A 19,896-nucleotide genomic window follows, 5' to 3' on the forward strand; every position below is an offset into this window, starting at 1 on the left:
TGACCACATGTCATATCATATTTCACCTTATACAATCACGGCCCAGAAGAATTCCATGAGGAGTCTTTGCCTTCTGAATGGTATGAGAAAGCTTTCTCAAAATTAACAAAATTGAGCCACTTGCTAAAGAATGTGGACTTAGTTGATGGTAAGCTAGTCAATGTTAATGATCGCGCGAGAGTTTATGATGAGAGCTTGAAACAAAAGATGACTACTTTTAAATCACTGGCTAGGACCTTTGTTGGGTGCGTCAATGCAAGAAAGGATGAAGAAGAATGTGATGGAAGCATTAGCTGATTCATAATACGACCAGCCTGTGTATTTCAGTAAAGCTAGCGAGAGGGAATCAATTACCATTGATTCCCTCACAAAAGTGTCAAACTTCTTGATTGTGTCTGCTCAACAAAAGAAGCTTGTCAGGCAATCAGTATGTGCACAGGTCACAAAGTACCCGATATGGACAGGGGTACTCGGGGAGATATTGATTGGACTGAAATCTGAGATAGATTTTCTAAATAGTAGGTGTCCGAGTAAAGAAATTAAAATGGCGCAGCAAATAGTTGCAACTTGTCAAAAGTTTTTAGAAAGTGCCACTTCTTATGACCCTGAATCCACTTCATGGATGCGCCTCGCACCTGCCAAAGGCGCGGAGTCACCCACTTCTCACAAGTGGGAAGATGTTCTTGAAATGTTTCTCGACCTTATTAATTGCTTGAGTGAAGAGACAAAATTAACTTCGGAGGTGAAGAAGCTTGAGGCCATGAAAGAAGGGATTTATCAGATTAGGGATGTTCTGATAGACAAAAGCATTGGATATAAGGAAACTCGCCACCAGGAGAGTTTAGTGCACAAGAAGTTGAGTAAAACATTGGGTCACTCGTCACGATGTGTGTTCACACTTCTTCTTTATTATATTTATGGCAACATATGGGATATTGAAGTTGAAGTTTGTTGAGGACTTTATGCGCAATTGGTCGTGGGGACAAGTTCCGTCTATGCATGGGAAAGATCTTAACATCCAATGAGCAGAATATACTGCAGAGTGGGGTAAAGCAGCTAAGCAGAGTTCTGGGGCTTTTCAAGTTTGTATGGGAAACAGCAGGAATGAAAGGCGACCTAGAAGTACAAGGCCATTTGTAGTGCATTGGCGCGGAGAATAAGTCATGTACCTATAGAAACACTATGTTCTTGCTGCATTCTATTAGTTGCTAATGCCGGGCTTGTATCGTAGGTTAGTACGGCGCCAGATATCGTAGGTGAATCTCTTTCGAGTGGGATTCACCTCTTCATTTCCCTCATCCAAAACTTTCAAGGCTTAAATTTTTTTGGCCATTCTCATTCCCTCTTCGGTCATTGAGTTTATAGTTTGATCTCCATATGCATAAACCTCTCTACCTGCACAAGATATTGGGTATGTTGTTGTATCTCTAGATGCATAAAAGTTACTCTCCAACTGTTTTTTATTTTCTAGATAATTTCTCAAACTTGTCATTTTTATCCAAATCGTGTACTAGTCTTCATAGTCAACCAAATAGTTGATGTGCAATGTGTCTTATTGACATCATAGTTTTTAGTGAAAGGCATTTTGTCTAAGTGGTATTTCACCATACCTATGAACAAGACATAGAGTTGGGTTGTGCCATAACTGTTTGGTCCAAAAAAAACATGAGATTCTCTCAAAGACGAGAATAATGGGAAGGAAAAGGCTAGAAGTAATTAGAATAAATTTCAACAGTAGACTAAGTAATTCCATCCTCAGTCCTCACGCCCAAATATAGAAAGGCAAACAACGTAGAGTTACTTATGTCATGCAAAATCTAAATTAACAAATTGGAGTTCCACAAAACTCTCATTTATTTAACAAGTTAAATAAAATTACAAATATTGGCATAAAATTGTAAGGGTAACTCAACGAATTCACAAGTACATAATATTCATGCCTTGAGTGAAACACTTTTGTTGATGACTTGGGTAGGGGCCGCGCGAACGCAGGCCCCCGCTGCCACAAATTATGACGTAGGCTCGACCACTTGGGCTGACCTTAGGCGAGCACCCCTCCAAAGTGCAATGGAGGTCACCAACCTAGGCCATAGGTCTTATTGATCGCCCATTGACCCCGTCCAGGTAAGTATGTTCCCTTGATGCTCCTCCCTATGGTTTTATATCCCTCCAGCTCTTGGTTTTCCTTTGTGTTAGCCGATATGGGACATCTTGTGCCTAAGCTATCTTCTCTTTGAATAGGATAAGCAGTGTTTAGATCCTAGTGATACAAACTCAGTTCTTTTAAGTCCTCTATTGCCAGTATACTAACCAGTTTGGTGTAGCTAATCTATCTTTCATACCAGATGTCAAAACTTATGGAATTATAGCATTTGGTGCAATCCCCTAACCACATTGCAAGGATCCTATGTTTTCCAAAACACAGTACTAATTTTTTATGGAATTCGCTCTGCTCAATGCTAAGATCCTACGTCCTTTTTCTTGGATGGAATAGATGCTTAAATATAGGAGTTGCATTGATATGTGGTTATGGCATATGGAAAGAGGGCTGTGAGACTGGCATTGTACAGTTCTGAGACTGCAATTTCATCAACAATGTTTTTTCATTTTTATTCCTAAGTATTTATCTTTTGATTTTTTATTGACGGATTATCATGTTTGTTTAAGTCATTACTAGTCTTCATAGTCCACCACTCAACCACTTATTAGATGCGCAATGTTCTGTCTTATCATTCGTGTACAAGATTGAAACTAAAATTGGTGGGACACTCAGTTAAGAAACCCCTTGGAAAACTGCAATATTCTTTAGTGAACGGCAAAAAGAACAGTTAGCTCTCTACTCATCGCAAGGCTGTGTGGAATGTAGAGATGATTCGCTCGCCTTTGTCTTACAATATAGGTCGGATGTGCACCCGTAAACTATTTTTATATCCACATACAGTTGAGATTTACAACTCCTTAATCGTAAAAACTATAGCTTCCTTTCTTTCACACAATTAAACACAGATAACTAAGAAATGAAAGAAAGCCAGAAAGAAGCTAGATGAAGATTAATTTGGAATTTAAATAAGTTATTTTCAGCTAATTCAAACAGGCTGTGTGCTACTTTAATACTGAAAAAAGTTAAACATACGCACGCAAGACTGAAACTAGAATTGTAGGGGGTTCTCAAAGAAGAAAACCCCTCCAAAAATAGGCGTATGCCACTGAATACAGCGCACACACGGTATTCTTTAGTAAAAGGCGAAAGAATAGTTCGCTTTGTGCTCACTGCATGGCTGCGTGAGTTTTACAATAGCCAGTGCCTCCCTTTTTATGTTGTAACAAAGTCTGGTTTTACTCTTTAGGTTCGATGTGGTACGTGCATCACTCTTTTTCCCCTCAAAATATATTTCACTCTCCTTTTTTTCTTTTGTTCTTCTCCTTCTTCAGCAGTCTTGCAATTACCTACTGTATGGTTGAAAACTTATGCTATTCGGCATGATTTGTAATCTTATATTTGATTTCTCGTCAGTTTCCCGGTGATTGGAAGAGATATATGCTCACAAGCTGATCGACGAAATGCTGCACAGAAAGATTTGGACTATATATCTTGAATTTCGGATCCAGGTTGGTTTTTAATTGTATAATGGAGGACCCAATCGGCATAAGCAGAAAACAGAGCAGTCTCGGTCGATTAAATTGCATTGTTTATTTTTACTTTAAGTTGGCCTTACAATGGCATTGAGTAGTATGAAAGATATTGATAGCCAACAAAAGTGGAGGGATGCGGTTTTGTCACTGCCCAGAAGAAGTCAATGAGGAGTCTCTGCATTCTGAATGGTATGAAAAAGCTTTCTCAAAATTAACAAAAATGAGCCACTTACTAAAGCATGTGGACTTAGTTGATGGTAAGCTAGTCAATATTAATGACCGCGCGAGAGTTTATGACGAGAGCTTGGAACAAAAGATGTCTCCTTTTAAATCACTGGCTATGACATTTATTGGGTGTCCGTCAATGCAAGAAATGATGAAGAAAAGAAGCTTCAACAAAAGAAGCTTGTCAGGCAATCGATATGTATACAGGTCACAAAGTACCCGATATGGACAGGGGCACTCGAGGAGATATTGAATGGGCTGAAATCTGAGATAGATTTTCTAAATCGCAAATGTCCGAGTAAAGAAATTAAAATGTCGCAGCAAATAGTTACAACTTGTCAAAAGTTTTTAGAAAGTGCCACTTCTTATGACCCTGAATCCACTTCATGGATATGCCTCGCACCTGCCAAAGGTGCGGAGTCACCCACTTCTAACAAGTGGGAAGATGTTCTTGAAATGTTTCTCGACCTTAGTAATTGCTTGAGTGAATAGACAAAAATAACTTCGAAGTAAGAAGCTTGAGGTTATGAAAGAGGGACTTTATTAGATTAGGGATGTTTCGATAGACAAAAACATTGGATATAAGGAAACTCGCCACCAAGAAAGTTTAGTGCACAAGAAATTAACTAAAACATTGGGCCACTCGTCGCGATGTGTGTTCATACTTCTTCTTTATTATCTTTATGGCAGCATATGGGATATTGAAGTTGAAGTTTGTGGAGGGCTTTATGCAATTGGTCGCGGGGACAAGTTCCGTCTATGCACGGGAAAGATCTTAACATCCAATGAGCAGAATATACTGCAGAGTGGGGTAAAGCAGCTAAGCAGAGTTCTGGGGCTTTTCAAGTTTGTATGGGAAACGGCAGGAATGAAAGGCGACCTAGAAGTACAAGGCCATTTGTGGTGCATTGGTGCGGAGAATAAGTCATTTACCTATAGAAACAATCTGTTCTTGTTGCATTCTATTAGTTGCTAATGCAAGACTTTTCTCTGACAATGAGAACTAGAAAGGTTCCACCAGAGGATGATGTATTCAGCAATGAATGTGTATCGTAGGTTAGCATGTAATCAACTATTTGCTGTCATATCATTTTCAGTTTGTTATGATGGGGGAACTTTATGTCTGAGCTACAAGACAATCATCACTTCATTAGTTTGTTACAAATGGTCTAGTCAGATGCTAAATTTCATAGACTGATTTTGCTATTTAAAGTGTAACCAATTGTAGTGGACTTGCCTTAAATTTATGATGTTATAGGACAATTATATGTTAGCCTTTTTGTCTTCAACTTGCATAGGTTGGATCAATCCTATCTTGAAAAAGGTCAATATGAGAAAATGACAGAGAGAAAGGACTTGCCGCCATATTACACCAAGTTTTAGTAACTTAGTGATGCTGCTCAATGCTGAGCTCCTTCAACTTAGCTGGTGATCTTTCACTTGCTACTCGTCTACCCCATTTATATATTTGAGGTTTGGAAAAATATGTTGAATCTCAGGTTGCTCTACAAGCTTGAAAAGATGATGCGATTGGGTACGTTAATGATGTACAGTAAATAAATGGTAGGATGTGATCGCGATGGATGTTATAGTGTCTTATCTGATGTAAATAGTGGGTGCTAAAGTTATCTTGGTTCAAAATTTCAAATCAATGCTGGTTTTCATCGTTCAACAGTCAACTAAACCATTTATTTGACGCGATATCCCCTATTGATATTAAAATTCTTAAAGAACGGCATTCTACTATGTGGAATCTCAACCTAACTATAAAACAGAACTAGGCAAAGCATCAACCGATATTATCCTGAAATATGCAATTTTTGAAAGCAACGAAACTGCACTCCACCATCTTAATACATAATACTTGGCCACTTATTATTACCTCTTTCTGACTTAAACTATTAATAACAAGTCTCCAAAATATGATTTTATTTTAAGATTGTAGCTAGTTACATTCTATAATTTAGGAATTAAGTTCTGACTTTTTTTTGTAAAAAGTCAAAATTTAGATAAGAGAAAAAAGAAAATTGACTCCTATATACCACGGAAGAGAGCAGATCGATTTACTATAATTCCTAAGTAGAATTGTGTGAAATTAGACGTCACATCCAATAACGTAATACTCATCACCATATGATGTGGTGCAGCGAATGGGGTTGCTCTTCCCTTAACCAGAGGTCTCGGTTTCGAGCCCTGGGTATGGAAAAATTGTTGGTAGGGAGCGCTTCCTCTCGAATGGGGCCCTAGTCGGTGCGAATCCGGATATAGTAAGGCTCCAATACGGATGCCGGACATCGGATGGGAAAACCAAAATAAAATAAAATAAAGTCTTAATAAAATAAAACCAGAACTTCCTCGGTGATATCTGTTTTATATACAAAACCGGTGGGGGTGGCTTAATTACTACCCTCACTTTCGAGTGGTATTCACCTCTTCCTTTCGCTCCATGGCTCAGTTTAGTTTATTGTAATAGATGCTCACAAGCCGATCGATAAAATGCGGCAAAAGAATGTTCTGTTACTAAATACCTAGATTCTCCAGTGAACTGGCAAAATCAAATGCCGTACTAAGAAAGGTCGATTCTTTAAACGCAAGTCTGGTTTTCGCTGACGCTCCCAATGCAAAAACGTTGATCGCGTGACGCTGAGCAATGCAAATTATAGAAGATATTTTGATGAAGAATTGGGTAGGAGCCGCGCGAACGCAGGCCCCGCTACCACAAATTATGACGTAGGCTACACCACTTGGGCCGACCTTAGGCGGGCACCCCTCCAAAGTGCAATGGAAGTCACCAGCCTAGGCCATGGGTCTTATTGATCGCCCATTGACCCCGTCCAGGTAAGTATGTTTCATTCCGCTCCTTGCTATGATCCTCAGCTTTGTTTGTTTCAGCCGATGAGGGACATATTGCGTTTATTGTCCACTTTTTGGTAAGCAAAGTAAGAGAGCCATCTCTTTCTGCTTGTTTTCCCCTTACTTTCGTTTCTTTTTCATTTATAGCAACAACAACTCAGTGTAATATCACAAGTTTTCATTTATAGCAACAGATTTTTTTGAATCTCTTAAAAGTAAAATACCAAAAACCATCTTTTGGATTAAGGGTGTTGTTTAGAACCTAAAGTTAGCAAGAATGACAAAAACGTGTGATTAAACTTACTGGGAGAAAATAATGTGCACCCCCTGCTGCCGGTAATCCAATTAATATGCTTTTGGAGTTAATTAATAATTACCATAACAAAATGGATCAATCTTAAACATAGGTCAGTGACCAATACTTTGTCATGGAAAAGACTCTAAAAGAGGATGATACATTTGTTCTCAGTAGGATATTCAGTTTCTAGAAGAAAGGGTTTCAGTTTAACAAGTGAAGTTCGTCAACATAGAAAGAGCCACAGATCCTTCCACTTTGTTCTTCTACTTGAATATATCCCTATAAAACATCAAATTTGCAGGTTAAACTAGAATTGTAGGGGGTACTCTAAAGAAGAGAACCCCTCCAAAAATTGGCGTATGCCACTGAGTGCAGCGCGCACACGGTATTCTTTAGTAAAAGGCGAAAGAATAGTTCGCTTTGTGCTCACTGCGTGGCTGCGTGAGTTCTTCACTTGCCAGTGGTTCCCTTTTTATATTGGAACAAAGTCTGGATTTACTCTTTCCTTTCGATGTGGTACGCACATCACTCTTTTTTCCCTTAAGGCTTCAAAGTATGTTTCTCTCTGCTTTTCTTCTTCTTGTTCTTCTCCTTCTTCACCAGTCCTGCAATTACTATATGGTTGGAATTTACAAGTTTTTCAAAATAAAAACAACTTTTGCGGTTCTGCATGATTTGTAATCTACCTAAAGTGTATTTGATAACTATTTAAGTTGTAACCAATTGTAGTGGACTTGCCTAAAGTGTATGATGTTATAGGATAATTATTTGTTAAATATTCCTCCTTTTTGTCTTCAACTTGCACAGGTTGGATCAATCCTATCTTGAAAAAGGTCAATATGAGAAAATGACTGAGAGAAAGGACTTGCCGCCATATTACACCAAGTTTTAGTAACTTAGTGATGCTGCTCAATGTTGAGCTCCTTGAACTTAGCTGGTGATATTTTACTTGCTCCTTGTGATGAGGACTCACTTATCTACCCATTTTTATATTTGAGGTTTGGAAAAATATGATGAATCTCAGGCTGCTCCACAAGCTTGAAAAGATGATGTGATGGGGTTTGCTAATGATGTTTACATTGAATAAAGGTTCAACACTACAGTATAATTTGGACCAAGTTAATTGCCTTCAAAGGCGGATACAGAATTTACGGTTCAATCTTTAAGGTTTTTAGTATTGAACCATTATGTTTTTAAAATTATGGATTCATATCTACTATTTGTTGCAATTTTAGTGAATTTTTACACATAAATTTATGCTCCCCATCGAAAGTACTAGGTTCAGAATAACCCGATGCTCAAACACTGCATCCGCCCCCCTGATTGCCTCTACCAGGTTGGAAGATCCTGGCCACAATCAATGGTAGGATGTCCCCTTTTGATATCAAAATTCTTGAAGAACGGCTATGTGGAATCTCAGCCTAAGCATAAAACAGAACGGCTTTTATATTTGTCAATTTTGGTCAGAAAATATGAGATTCTCACAAGGAGAACCCAATGGTTAATTTCCTAGACTAGGCAAAGCATCTATCAATGTTATCCTGAAATATGCAAATTTTGAAAGCAGTGGCACTGCACTCCACCATCTGATTACTTGGCCACTTATTATTACCTCTTTCTGAGTTATATTATTAGTGACAAGTCTCCAAAAATGGTTTTATTTTAAGATTGAAGCTAGTTAAATTCTAATAATTCAGGAAATAAGGTCTGACTTCCTTTGTAAAAAGTCACAATTTAGACAAGACAAAGAAGAAAATTGATCCTATATAACCACGAAAGAGAGCAGATTGATTTACTATAATTTCTAAGTAGAATTGTGTGAGATTAGACGTCACATACAATAACGTCATACTCTCTTATTCATGGAAAAGAGTAGTCTTACTTTTAAAATGTTACAAAAATCAACACTATGTCCTTTTAACAGTAGTAAATAATTTATATTTTCAATTTTTTTTATCTTGCTGAAGCTGGAATTGAGAGTAAAATAATGAATGTTACCCTCTCTTTCGAATGGAATTCACCTCTTCCTTTCCCTCAGCCAAACCTTTTAAGGCTTGAAATGTTTTGGCCATCCTCATTCCTTCTTCGGTCCCTGGTTCAGTTTAACTCACAAGCAGTGCCAAATGTGGGAAAAAATGATCCCTTTGTTTTTCGATGGAATCTGGGCCATTCAAAATAATAAAAGCAATAGCTTGAGCCAAAAAAGTTTAGTTGAAGAATTGGATATGGGCCGCGCGAACGCAGGCCCCCACTGCCACAAATTATGACGTAGCCTCAACCACTTGAGCAAACCTTAGGCGGACACCCCTCCAAAGTGCAATGGAAATCACCAACCTAGGCCATGAGTCTTATTGATCACCCATTGACCCAGTCCAGGCAAGTATGTTTCAATGTAACTCCTTGCTATGGTTTTATACACCTCCTGATCCTCAGTTTTCTTTGTGTCAGCCGATGAGGGACATTTTGCGTTTATTTTCCCCTATTTGGTCAGAAAAGTAAAAGTAAGCCATCCACTTTCTGCTTGTTTTACCCTTGCTTTCTTTTCTTTTCCATTTATAGCACGCTTGATACATAAAAAAAATAGATTTAAGAGTAAAATACCAAAATTTCTCCTGAAACCTAATATGAGCAAATCATCTTTTGGATTAAGGGTGTTGTTTAGTACCTGAGGTCATTCTAAATGTATGATTACTGCAAAGTTGCTGAATTTACAGGGGGGAAGTAATGTGCAACACTGCAACCCTTGCTGCTGCCGGGGCGGATTTAGTGGGGCGGAAGGGAGTTCACCCGAACCCTTCGCCGGAAAATTACATTGTATATCTAAGGTGAAATTCGGTTTGTGCATCTATATATTATATTTTGAATCCCCTTGACATAGCCCAAAAGCGTAGCTTAGTGATCAAGGGTGTTCAAAATCTTTGTGAGGTCAATTACCATTAGCGACATTTTGTTTTAATTTCTTAACTTTTTCTTGTTTGAACCCTCTTAGCAGAAATTCTGCCTTCGCCATGGCTTGCTAGGTAATCCAATATTTTGCTTTCGGAGTTAATTCATAATTACCATAACAAAAAGGATCAATCTTAACCGTAGGTCTCTAAAGAGGATAGCATATTTTCCTCAGATTGTATGACATCCAGTTTCCAGAAGAAAAAAGTTCAGTTTAATAAGTGATGTTCATTTCCATTCTCAAAAAATAACTTAGGAAGAGCCCCAAATTTATTCCACTTAGTTCTTCAACTAGTATGCCTATAAAACATCTCATTAAAGGTTACAAACTAGAATTGTACGGGGAACAAGATATGGCACAAATCCATTCCCTTCAAACAATCTTTCATGTGTTGGAGGGTCTTCTTTGGTAGAATGTCACGACCCAATTTCACCTATAGGACGTGATGGCATCCAACACTTAAAGCTAGGCAAGCCAACTAGTAATTTAAACCCATATTCAATTCTTTAAAAATTAACCGAGTAATTAAACTCTTCTTACTTACAAGAATTTAGACAATGTGAGAAGAATTAGTAAATTAAAATAACCAAGAACAAAATTTAAATCCAAACATTCTACTAGTGTGTGTGCCAAGATCTGGTGTCACAAGTGTATGAGCATCTAGTAGATTATACAAAAAAATTATAAAAACTGTCTGAAATGAAATAGACAAAATAAAACTCTCAGAAGAGGCACTAGTTGCTGCAGAACGGCTCAGAAAGCAGCTCGCCACTAAGCCTCTGGATAACACTGGTGCGCGCTGATAGGTCCAACAATAGTACCCGTCTCAGGCCCTGCACAAAAAGTGCAGCAAGCGTAGCATGAGTACGTAAACAACGTGTACCCAGTAATTATCAAGCCTAATCTCGAAGAGGTAGAAACGAGATGGTCGACTTTGACACTCACTAAGGGTTAATAATAATAATAAATATAATAAAAATAGAAATATTTAAATCAACATGATTCACAGAGTTAACAATAATTTTATTTAACCAACAGAAATAATTAAATTCCTTCAAATGCAACAATTCCCAATCTATTAATTAAATTCACAAGCTGCAATTAAAATATCAAGGTATCGTGTAATTATTTTTATTAGGCACGATTTCTGCCGAGGTCGTACGGCCCGATCTAGAGTGTTGTGTACACTGCCGAGGGACGTACAGCGCGATCCATAGATGCATCTATATTGCCGAGGCGTTCGGCTCGCTCCACAAGAAAGGAGGACATTTTCTTATGTACCTCCGGAAGGAGAGTATATTTATTATAAGATTAATTCGAGAGGATGAACAATTTTTTAACAATTAATTAATTTAAGCAGAAAATTAAGTATATAGGATTTCCATCTTTTATTATCTTTCCCTAACAATTCACAATATATTTCAAATAATTTAATTAAACAAAGGATACAATTTACACACATAATTCATGCTTTGAGTCTTAAACTACCCGGACTTTAGCATAGATAGTAGCTACGTACGGACTCTCGTCATCTCGTGCGTACGTAACCCCCACATTTAGCAACAATTATTAATTTAATCATCTATGGGGTAAATTCCCCATCACAAGATTAGACAAGAGACTTACCTCAACTTGCTCCAATTTAATCCATTAGTAGGTCTTTCCTTCGATTATCCAACTCTGTATGGCTCGAATCTAGCCAAAATAATTCGATACTATCACTAAAAATTATAGGAATCAATTTCATAAGAAAATACTACATTTTTCAATAAAAATTCAAAATTAACTCAAAAATTATCCGTGGGGCCCACGTCTCGGAATTCGGTGTAAGTTACGAAATATGAACGCGCACTCAACCACGAGTCTACCCATACCAAAATTACTAAATTCCGATAACAAATCCTCAAATCTATCCAAGAGGGTTTTCAAACTTTTCCAACTTAATTCACCAATTAAATGATAAAAACAGTTATGGATTCGGGTAATTTAACCAATATTGAGTTAAGAACACTTACCCCGTTGTTTTCTCTGGAAATCTCCCAAAAATCACCTCAATCCGAGCTCCGAATCGGGAAAAAATGGAAAATGGTCGGAACTTAAACTCTCTGTCCAGTGATTTCTTCTACGCGATCGCGAACTTCCTCACGCGATCGCGAAGCACAATTTTAACACTGCCAAAATTAACTCTACGCGATCGCGGAAAGTCCCATGCGATCGCGAAGCATTAAGCGCGTGTGGCCCAACTCCTCCCTCCGTTCCTCTTCGCGAACGCGGCCTTAGCCACGCGTTCGCATAGCACAGCTCGCCCCAACCTACGCAATCGCGAACTTGCCCACGCGATCGCATAGAACAAATTTCCAGCTGCCCAATTAAGCCTACACGATCGCATCCCAATTCACGCGATCGCGTAGAACAAAGTCATCTCTGCCCAAATTACCCTAAGCGATCGCAGACAAACTTACGCAATCGCATATAAGGAATCAGAAGAAAAATACCAGCAGCTATCAGCAATCTCCCCAATGCCAAAAATGATCCGTTAGCCGTCCGAAACTCACCTGAGTCCCTCGGGACCTCAACCAAATATACCAACAAGTCCTAAAATATTATACGAACTTAGTCAGAACCTCAAATCACATCAAATAACGCTAAAACCACGAATCATACTTCAATTCAAGTTTAATGAAACTTAAAATTTCCAATTTCTACATTTGGTGTCGAAACCTATCAAATCAAGTCCGATTGACCTCAAATTTTGCACACAAGTCATAAATGACATAACGGAGCTATAAAAAATTTCAAAACTAGATTTCGACCCCGATATCAAAAAGTCAACACCCCGGTCAAACTTCCTAACTTAAATTCTTGTTTTAGCCATTTCAAGCCTAATTTAACTACGGACTTCCAAATAAAATTTCGAACACGCTCCTAAATCCAAAATCACCATACGGAGCTATAGGAACCGTTAAATCCTGATTCCGGGGTCGTTTTCTCAAAATATTGACCGAAGACAAACTTAGCATTTGAAGGCTAACTTAAGGAACCAAGTGTTCCGATTTCAACCCAAACACTTCTGAATCCTGAACCAACTATCCCCGCAAGTCATAAATTAATAAAAGCACATACAGAGTGTTTTATTTAGGGAAACATGGTTCTAAATGTCAAAATGACCGGTTGGGTCATTACATAGAATCCCCATCAGGGAGAATATCAGTAGGTTGGATTCTCAAGAAACTGAGGGTTGTAGATGTTGTCCAACACCTGTTATGGAGACCTTGCTATTAGGGATATAGTAGATATTCCTTAGATCCAATCTCATATTTGATGATTGAAACATATTTTTGTAAACGTTATTTGATATAAAATATATATGACATTTGATATTCTTTTATCAAAGTTTATTAATTACTTGATAAATTTAATAAGGTCCTTGATTAAATTTTGAGACTTGTCATCATGATGGAGATCATGATAATGAGAGTAAAATCTCTTACAATTTAATCTAAATTTTGTCCTTGATCGTAGGATTATTAATTTGGACATTAGTAATCCTGTTAGATCAATATTTATGTGATCGTCTTTATGTGATAAAGATTAGTTGATATCATTAACTAAATTACATATATAGATGATGCATATAGAGATATGATCATTGAACCGACTCATTGGATAATTCTTAATGGTTAGAATTACCATAAACTGTCAATAGGATATTCTCTTGAAGAATGTGATGTAAGATCCTTTGACCTAAGATTGTCATAGTAATTGACAAGTTATTTATTGTGCTTTGATACTAGACACATATGGCCCTAGGACGATAGTTGAAAGGATATTGGGTATAATTAAATACTTGTAGAATTAGTGTTTGATTAAGATGGAATCTGTCAACTCTTGGTAATAAGTTTAAGCTTTGTGTTGTCATGAATTATAAGCGACCAAACTAAGACTTTGGCCAGGGCAATTGAATGAAAAGAAGAAAAGAGTTTCTTAGGTCATTCAATGGTTGATTATATTTGACATGCACACATAGTTGGTCGCCTATTAGGATTTGACAGTTGAACCATATCCTAGGGTGACTCAGAGCTATAAAGACAAGATAATATTAATTATTCTTCTACTGGTTCGTGAGAGTAACTTGTATACTTCATTCTATCCGACCGTTAAGGAGTGTTGCTAGACGCCATCCTTGATTAGTATATTGATATGATTAATTTACTACCGGTTTAGTATTGAACCTATGGGGTCGCACACTAACGAGTATTCTGATCTTTGTTAAGGATTAGTTAACTTATTATTTGACAATTGAATTAAAGAATTTAATTAGTCAAATAAATAAAGTTATTAGTCCAAATGAAATATTATTATATTCTTTGCTAGCACAGAGAATATAATTAATATTGTGAACAAATTGAACTTTTTTAATTTGAAATAGAAAATTAAATTATATCTCTTGGTTGAAATAAATGAAATAAAAGATTATAAAGATTAATTTGATCAATCCAATTAAGAATTGGATTGACGTGAAAGTCAACGTCGGTTATTTTATCCCCATAAGAATGGGATTGGTAATTTTAATAATAAATAATTACTTGAAGTCCAATTTGGAATTGGACAGCATTTTCACGTCAAAGTCCTTAAGGACGTTGGTCACGTCGTAAATCCCTTTGGAAGGGAATTTGATATTTTGCAATAAAATATTATGGTAAAGTTTTATTTTGGAATTAAACTTGCACCCCAAGTAAATCATCACCATAATCAAATAGGAAAAGGGTTTATAGGTGATGCTATATAAAGGGTGATAGAGAAAATTTGGCACATGAAGTCTTGAGAAGAAAAATCACTTTGTGAAAGTGAAAATACAATACAAAGCCAAGAGAGAAAAATACAATTACAAGAAAAAGTGTTTCTTGTTTTTTACCTTTGAGTTGAGATTTTTGAGAAAAATTTCAGCACATAGTTTTATTCAATTTATTCGCGGGTTTCATTGATCAAATAGTTGATAGCAAGGATCAGTCTCGGTGTGGATACACATGGAGTCTTCGCACTATCGAAGAATTTTGAAACGAGACTCTATTCACTAGGTATGTCTCAGATCCGATCTTTGACATGTAAATAAATTTTAAACACGAAAAAATCTGCCTAGGATTGTTATTTTCTTCCGCTGCGTGTTACAGACATCTATATGCAATCCTTCAATGATATCGGAGGCATAGTTTCTCGTGTCTAAAATTTATTTATGAAATATTTTAAGATTATATTTGAATGGTTCAAACCATAATACATGTGTCTTGTGCAATAGTCAAATTGTTTGAATGCATATGGATTGATATTATTTTATTGTGAATAAAATATGTATACATATAAGTTAAACTATTGAGATAGTTCATAACTTGAATTTGAAATTTTGTATTATATACGACTGTAATCTATAATAGGTTATTAGATTCTATTGTTATTTTAATTGTTTTTAGTTCATGCGATGTTAATTAATAATAATATTCTGGCATTAATTATTTTTAAGTGATATATAAGATAAACATGTTAGAAGAATGTTGATTCGTTTGTTTATGTCACGTGCTTGTTCGTTACATAATTTTGAATTATTTATTACATGTGATGTAAATTAATTTATGACTAAGCATGTAGACAACTTGAACTAAATTCAAGTGTTATAAAAGCATTGATCATCATGTTATTAAAAGTTGGTTTAATAGCAATTCCCTCCTACTAAAATTTGAGTTCTTAAGAAATAAAATATAAGATATTTTATTGTAAAGCTATCCATCAAAATAAATAATTTTATTTATTTCTTGTTTATAAGGAGCGGCCTGACAACCAGGAAACTTATAGTTCGAGAAAATGTTAAAATTATTTATTGCACTAGATGCATGGATTGGAAGAATTATTTAATTTTATACTAGACGCCTGGACTACCCGGGGAGTATAAAATTTAATAATTTCTTTGTTATCATGATGGTTGAATTCAACTATGCCAATAGGATCGACCTAACTACCAGGGGACTATTTGGCATAGACCTATATAAGAAAATTGTATGAAGATACAACTGGTAAGAATACCTATCTTTGAAATATATGTGAGAAACGACTTGACTTCCAAGGGACTCATATATATTGTTAAAGGATTACTTTACTCCACTAACAGAAATAATGATTTCTTAGACTATAATGAAGGTAAATAGTTTAAAATAATTAGTGGAAATATTATTTAGATAAAAGTCCATGTCTTTATGATATATACAAATATGTTCTTGTATTATTGCATTTTAGATTTCTCAATATGTCTGTTATATCATTGCGTGAAATACTTGAGACTAACAAGTTGGTAGGACTAAACTTTAATGACTGGTATAGAAATTTGAGAATTGTTCTTGTGCATAAAAAGCTCATTGATGTGATCGATAAGACTGCAAAGCTAGTCCCACCAGAGAATAATGTTGAAGGCACCAAGGTTTATCAGAAATACTTGGAAGAATGCCTTGTTATTAAACGTATCATTCTCGTTTCTATGAGTTCTGAACTCCAGAGGAAACATCAAAATATGGATCCAACTGCAATCATTGAATATCTTAAGAAAATGGTTGATACACAGTTGGACATTGATAACTCCCCAGTTGGACCCCATGTCAATCTTGTGATTGATCTTACCGAAGAACTTGAGAAGTTGGGGTACAAGCTTGGTAAAGAGCTTTCTGGAGATTTGATCTTGAAGTCAGTATATGATGCTAAATGTTTTCATTGTAAGAAGAATAGGCACTGGAAGAGAAACTGCAAGGAGTATCTTGTAACTCTAAAAGGATAAGAAAAAATGTGAGACATTAATGAAAAATATTTTCAAGGTTTCTTTAGCTACTCCTTGTCACGACCCAAAATCTGACTAGTCGTGATGGCACCCAACCCGACCCGCTAGGTAAGCCAATTAACCACTAATCAATTCCAATAACAATTTATAAAGCAATTAAGTAATGAAATATCATAATCTTATACATTTCTCAAGAACTGGTAGTATAAATCATGAGGTTCTAAGAATAGAGATTACAAAGCGGAAATGAAATAAATACACAGTCTGTTTGAATAGTACATAAACAGAGTTTTACAGATCTAAAGCTACCACGAACAAGAGGCAGCTACAGCCGGGATGCAAGTACATCTTCAGTCCAGCTTCCATCGATAATAGCAACATCAGCAGCCAACATCTGTACGCAAGGTGCAGAAGTGTAGTATGAGTACAACCGACCCCATGTATTCAATAAGTAACAAACCTAACGTTAGGTTGAAAGTAGTGACGAGCTTGTACCAAGGTCAGAGTTCAACTCCCAAAACCAACAATAATTCATAACAACATAAAGCAAGTAATACCAGAAATAACTCAACAATCAAATGCTCAACAAAACATGATTTCTGAAAATAGTTCTTCCTTTGCAGTACATCAATGAAAACCCAAATCGTGTACCGGAGTTGCCAAAAATATGAATAAGTTTGAAAACAATAATTTTTCCAAAAATCCTTTCAATAATAAATAAGATGTTTCATTTTCTTTCCAGATAACCAGTGTAAACAAATGTATCGCTATGCCCATCTGCCAATATGTGTGAGAAATCATGAATGATGTGATACCGTACAGCATGAGGAAAATACATCTCTATGCATGTATGTCATGTGTGCATGTCAATGCAATGTATCTAAGAGATGAACTCATGTACTCACACTCTCAGAGTATTCAATCTCACTTTCTCACATATCACATATTCCATTCATCATGCCCAATCACTCGGTACTGTATATGGCCAATCCGGCCCAGGAAAGATCTATTCCGGAATATACACATCAACTAATCATCAGTCACTCAGTACCGAGTAGGGCCAATCCAGCCCGTGAAGAAGATCCATCTGCAGGTATATAATACTTCGGACAAGATCCATATCCAGGGAAGATCCATCCCTCAATAATATCAACCACGCTCACTGGGGATGTACAGACTCCGGAGGGGGTCCTTCAGCCCAAGCGCTATAAACCGCACGGACAACTCACGTGCTGCACGGACAACTCATGTGCTATATAAAGCCTATAAGGCCTGCTGCAGGCGGGCATCCCCGATCCACATAATAATATCTTCACAGTCAGGCTCTCGGCCTCCCTCAGTTATCAATCTCTCCAGTCTCTCGCTCATGGGCTCACAATGTCATGAAAATAGCCCAAAAATGATGATATGATGTATCAATAAATAACAGAGACTAAGATATGATATGCAATGAAATGAATATGACTGAGTATGAAATTTTATTTTAAACAAATAATTCACAGTAATATGACCTTTGTGGGTCTCAATAATACTGGCACATAGCCTCACATGATTTTTAATATGATTCTCAGCTCAATTTCTTTAACACATAAAACTACATGGAAAATGCCAAGATTATGACTACAAAATTTCACGGAACCAATTTCGTCACAATTTCTATGGTGCACGCCCACACGCCCGTCACCTAGCATGTGCGTCACCTCCCAACAATTCACATAATACATATATTTGGGGTTCATACCCTCAGCTCCAAGATTAGAAGAGTTACTTATCTCGAACAAGACGAATCCAATTCCGAGCAAGATCAAAATGCTCCAGAAATCCCATTCTACGCGTATCAACTTCTGAACGGCTCAAATCTAGCCACAATAAATTTGATTCAGTCCACACAATTATAGGGATTAATTCCATATCAAAATACTAATATTTTTTCACAAAATCCAAAATTACAGTCCAAAAATTGCCCGTGGGACCCACGTCTCAGAATCCGACGAAACTCACAAAATCCGACAACTCATCCAATTACAAGTTTAACCATACTAATTTCACTAAATTCTGACTCCAAATCGATGTTTAAAACATAAAAAGTCATTTTATGAACTTTAGGCCAACACCCCCAATTTCGTCTTTAAATTCATCAACCAATTGCTAAAAATGAAGATAGATTCATGGAATATAATCACAAGGGAGTCAAGAACACTTATCCCAAGTTGTGTGGAAAACTTCCTCTCCAAAGTCGCCCAAACCGAGCTCCAAAATGTCCAAAATGAGAAAAATCTCGGAAACCCTCATTTTTAACACTGCCCAGGCATTTCCGCACCTGCGGTGCCTGGGCTCGCACTTGCGTATCTGCTTTTGCGGAAATATTGCGCGCCTGCGGACACAGCCAGCCTTCCAAATCCTTGCGTCTGCGGCGCCCTTCTCACATCTACGGGCTCGCAGATGCGTATTACCCTTCGCACCTGTGTTCGCCCAAGCCAGCCCCAGTTCCGCATCTGCGCCAACCACACCGCATCTGCGGCCAAGATCCTCGCAGGTGCGCTCACACCAGAGGCTACAATTCCAGCATTTTCCTTAAGTTCGAATTTGATCTGTTAACCATCCGAAACTCATCCGAAGTCCCCGAGACCTCAACCAAATACACCAACAAGTCCTAAAACATACCACAGACCTACTCGAGGCCTCAAATCACATCAAACAACATCAAAATGACGAATCATACCCCAATTCAAAATCTATGAACTTTGAAACTTCAACTTCCACAACAGATGCCGAAACCTATCAAATTACGCCCGATTGACCTCAAATTTTGCACACAAGTCACATTTCACATTACGGACCTATCCCAATTTTCAGAATCGGATTCCGACCCCGATATCAAAAAGTCAACCTCTCGGTCATACTTCCCAAAATTTTAACTTTCGCCATTTCAAGCCTAATTCCACTACGGACCTCCAAATAACTTTTCGGACACACTCATAAGTCCAAAATCACCATACAGAGCTATTGGAATACTCAGAATTTGAATCCGAGGTCGTTTACACATAGATCAACATCCGGTCGACTTTTCCAACTTAAGCTTTCCATTTAAGAGACTAAGTGTCTCATTACAATCTAAATTCT

General features: G+C 37.1%; 2 protein-coding genes, 2 long non-coding RNA genes and 5 other non-coding genes across 9 annotated transcripts; 3 read left to right on the forward strand and 6 right to left on the reverse strand.

Moving 5' to 3' along the window:
• Window positions 1-544: 544 nt before the first annotated feature.
• On the forward strand, window positions 545-1,140 carry LOC138897925 (uncharacterized). The gene is made up of 2 exons (XM_070183949.1): window positions 545-946; window positions 1,030-1,140. The coding sequence occupies exons 1-2, from the start codon at window positions 545-547 to the stop codon at window positions 1,138-1,140; spliced, it is 513 nt and encodes a 170-aa protein (XP_070040050.1).
• An 831-nt stretch (window positions 1,141-1,971) lies between these two features.
• LOC138898309 (U1 spliceosomal RNA) lies at window positions 1,972-2,132 on the reverse strand. The gene has a single exon (XR_011410777.1). It is a non-coding gene; the product is annotated as a U1 spliceosomal RNA (small nuclear RNA).
• A 743-nt stretch (window positions 2,133-2,875) lies between these two features.
• Window positions 2,876-5,131, forward strand: LOC138896923 (uncharacterized). The gene is made up of 2 exons (XR_011410535.1): window positions 2,876-3,357; window positions 3,515-5,131. It is a non-coding gene; the product is annotated as an uncharacterized lncRNA (long non-coding RNA).
• LOC138898303 (U5 spliceosomal RNA) lies at window positions 3,164-3,280 on the reverse strand. Its single transcript, XR_011410767.1, has one exon. It is a non-coding gene; the product is annotated as a U5 spliceosomal RNA (small nuclear RNA).
• A 1,413-nt stretch (window positions 5,132-6,544) lies between the features above and the next one.
• LOC117274042 (U1 spliceosomal RNA) lies at window positions 6,545-6,704 on the reverse strand. The gene has a single exon (XR_004504102.2). It is a non-coding gene; the product is annotated as a U1 spliceosomal RNA (small nuclear RNA).
• LOC138896924 (uncharacterized) lies at window positions 6,546-9,379 on the reverse strand. The gene is made up of 2 exons (XR_011410536.1): window positions 9,008-9,379; window positions 6,546-7,614 (listed from the first exon to the last, which is right to left on the reverse strand). It is a non-coding gene; the product is annotated as an uncharacterized lncRNA (long non-coding RNA).
• Window positions 7,331-7,448, reverse strand: LOC117274043 (U5 spliceosomal RNA). The gene has a single exon (XR_004504103.1). It is a non-coding gene; the product is annotated as a U5 spliceosomal RNA (small nuclear RNA).
• LOC117274831 (U1 spliceosomal RNA) lies at window positions 9,234-9,393 on the reverse strand. The gene has a single exon (XR_004505010.1). It is a non-coding gene; the product is annotated as a U1 spliceosomal RNA (small nuclear RNA).
• Window positions 9,394-16,251: 6,858 nt separating this feature from the next.
• On the forward strand, window positions 16,252-16,773 carry LOC138897926 (uncharacterized). The gene has a single exon (XM_070183950.1). The coding sequence runs from the start codon at window positions 16,252-16,254 to the stop codon at window positions 16,771-16,773; it is 522 nt and encodes a 173-aa protein (XP_070040051.1).
• Window positions 16,774-19,896: the final 3,123 nt, after the last annotated feature.

Source organism: Nicotiana tomentosiformis, chromosome 8, assembly GCF_000390325.3.
Source record: "Nicotiana tomentosiformis chromosome 8, ASM39032v3, whole genome shotgun sequence".
In the NCBI taxonomy this organism is placed as follows: Eukaryota; Viridiplantae; Streptophyta; class Magnoliopsida; order Solanales; family Solanaceae; genus Nicotiana; species Nicotiana tomentosiformis.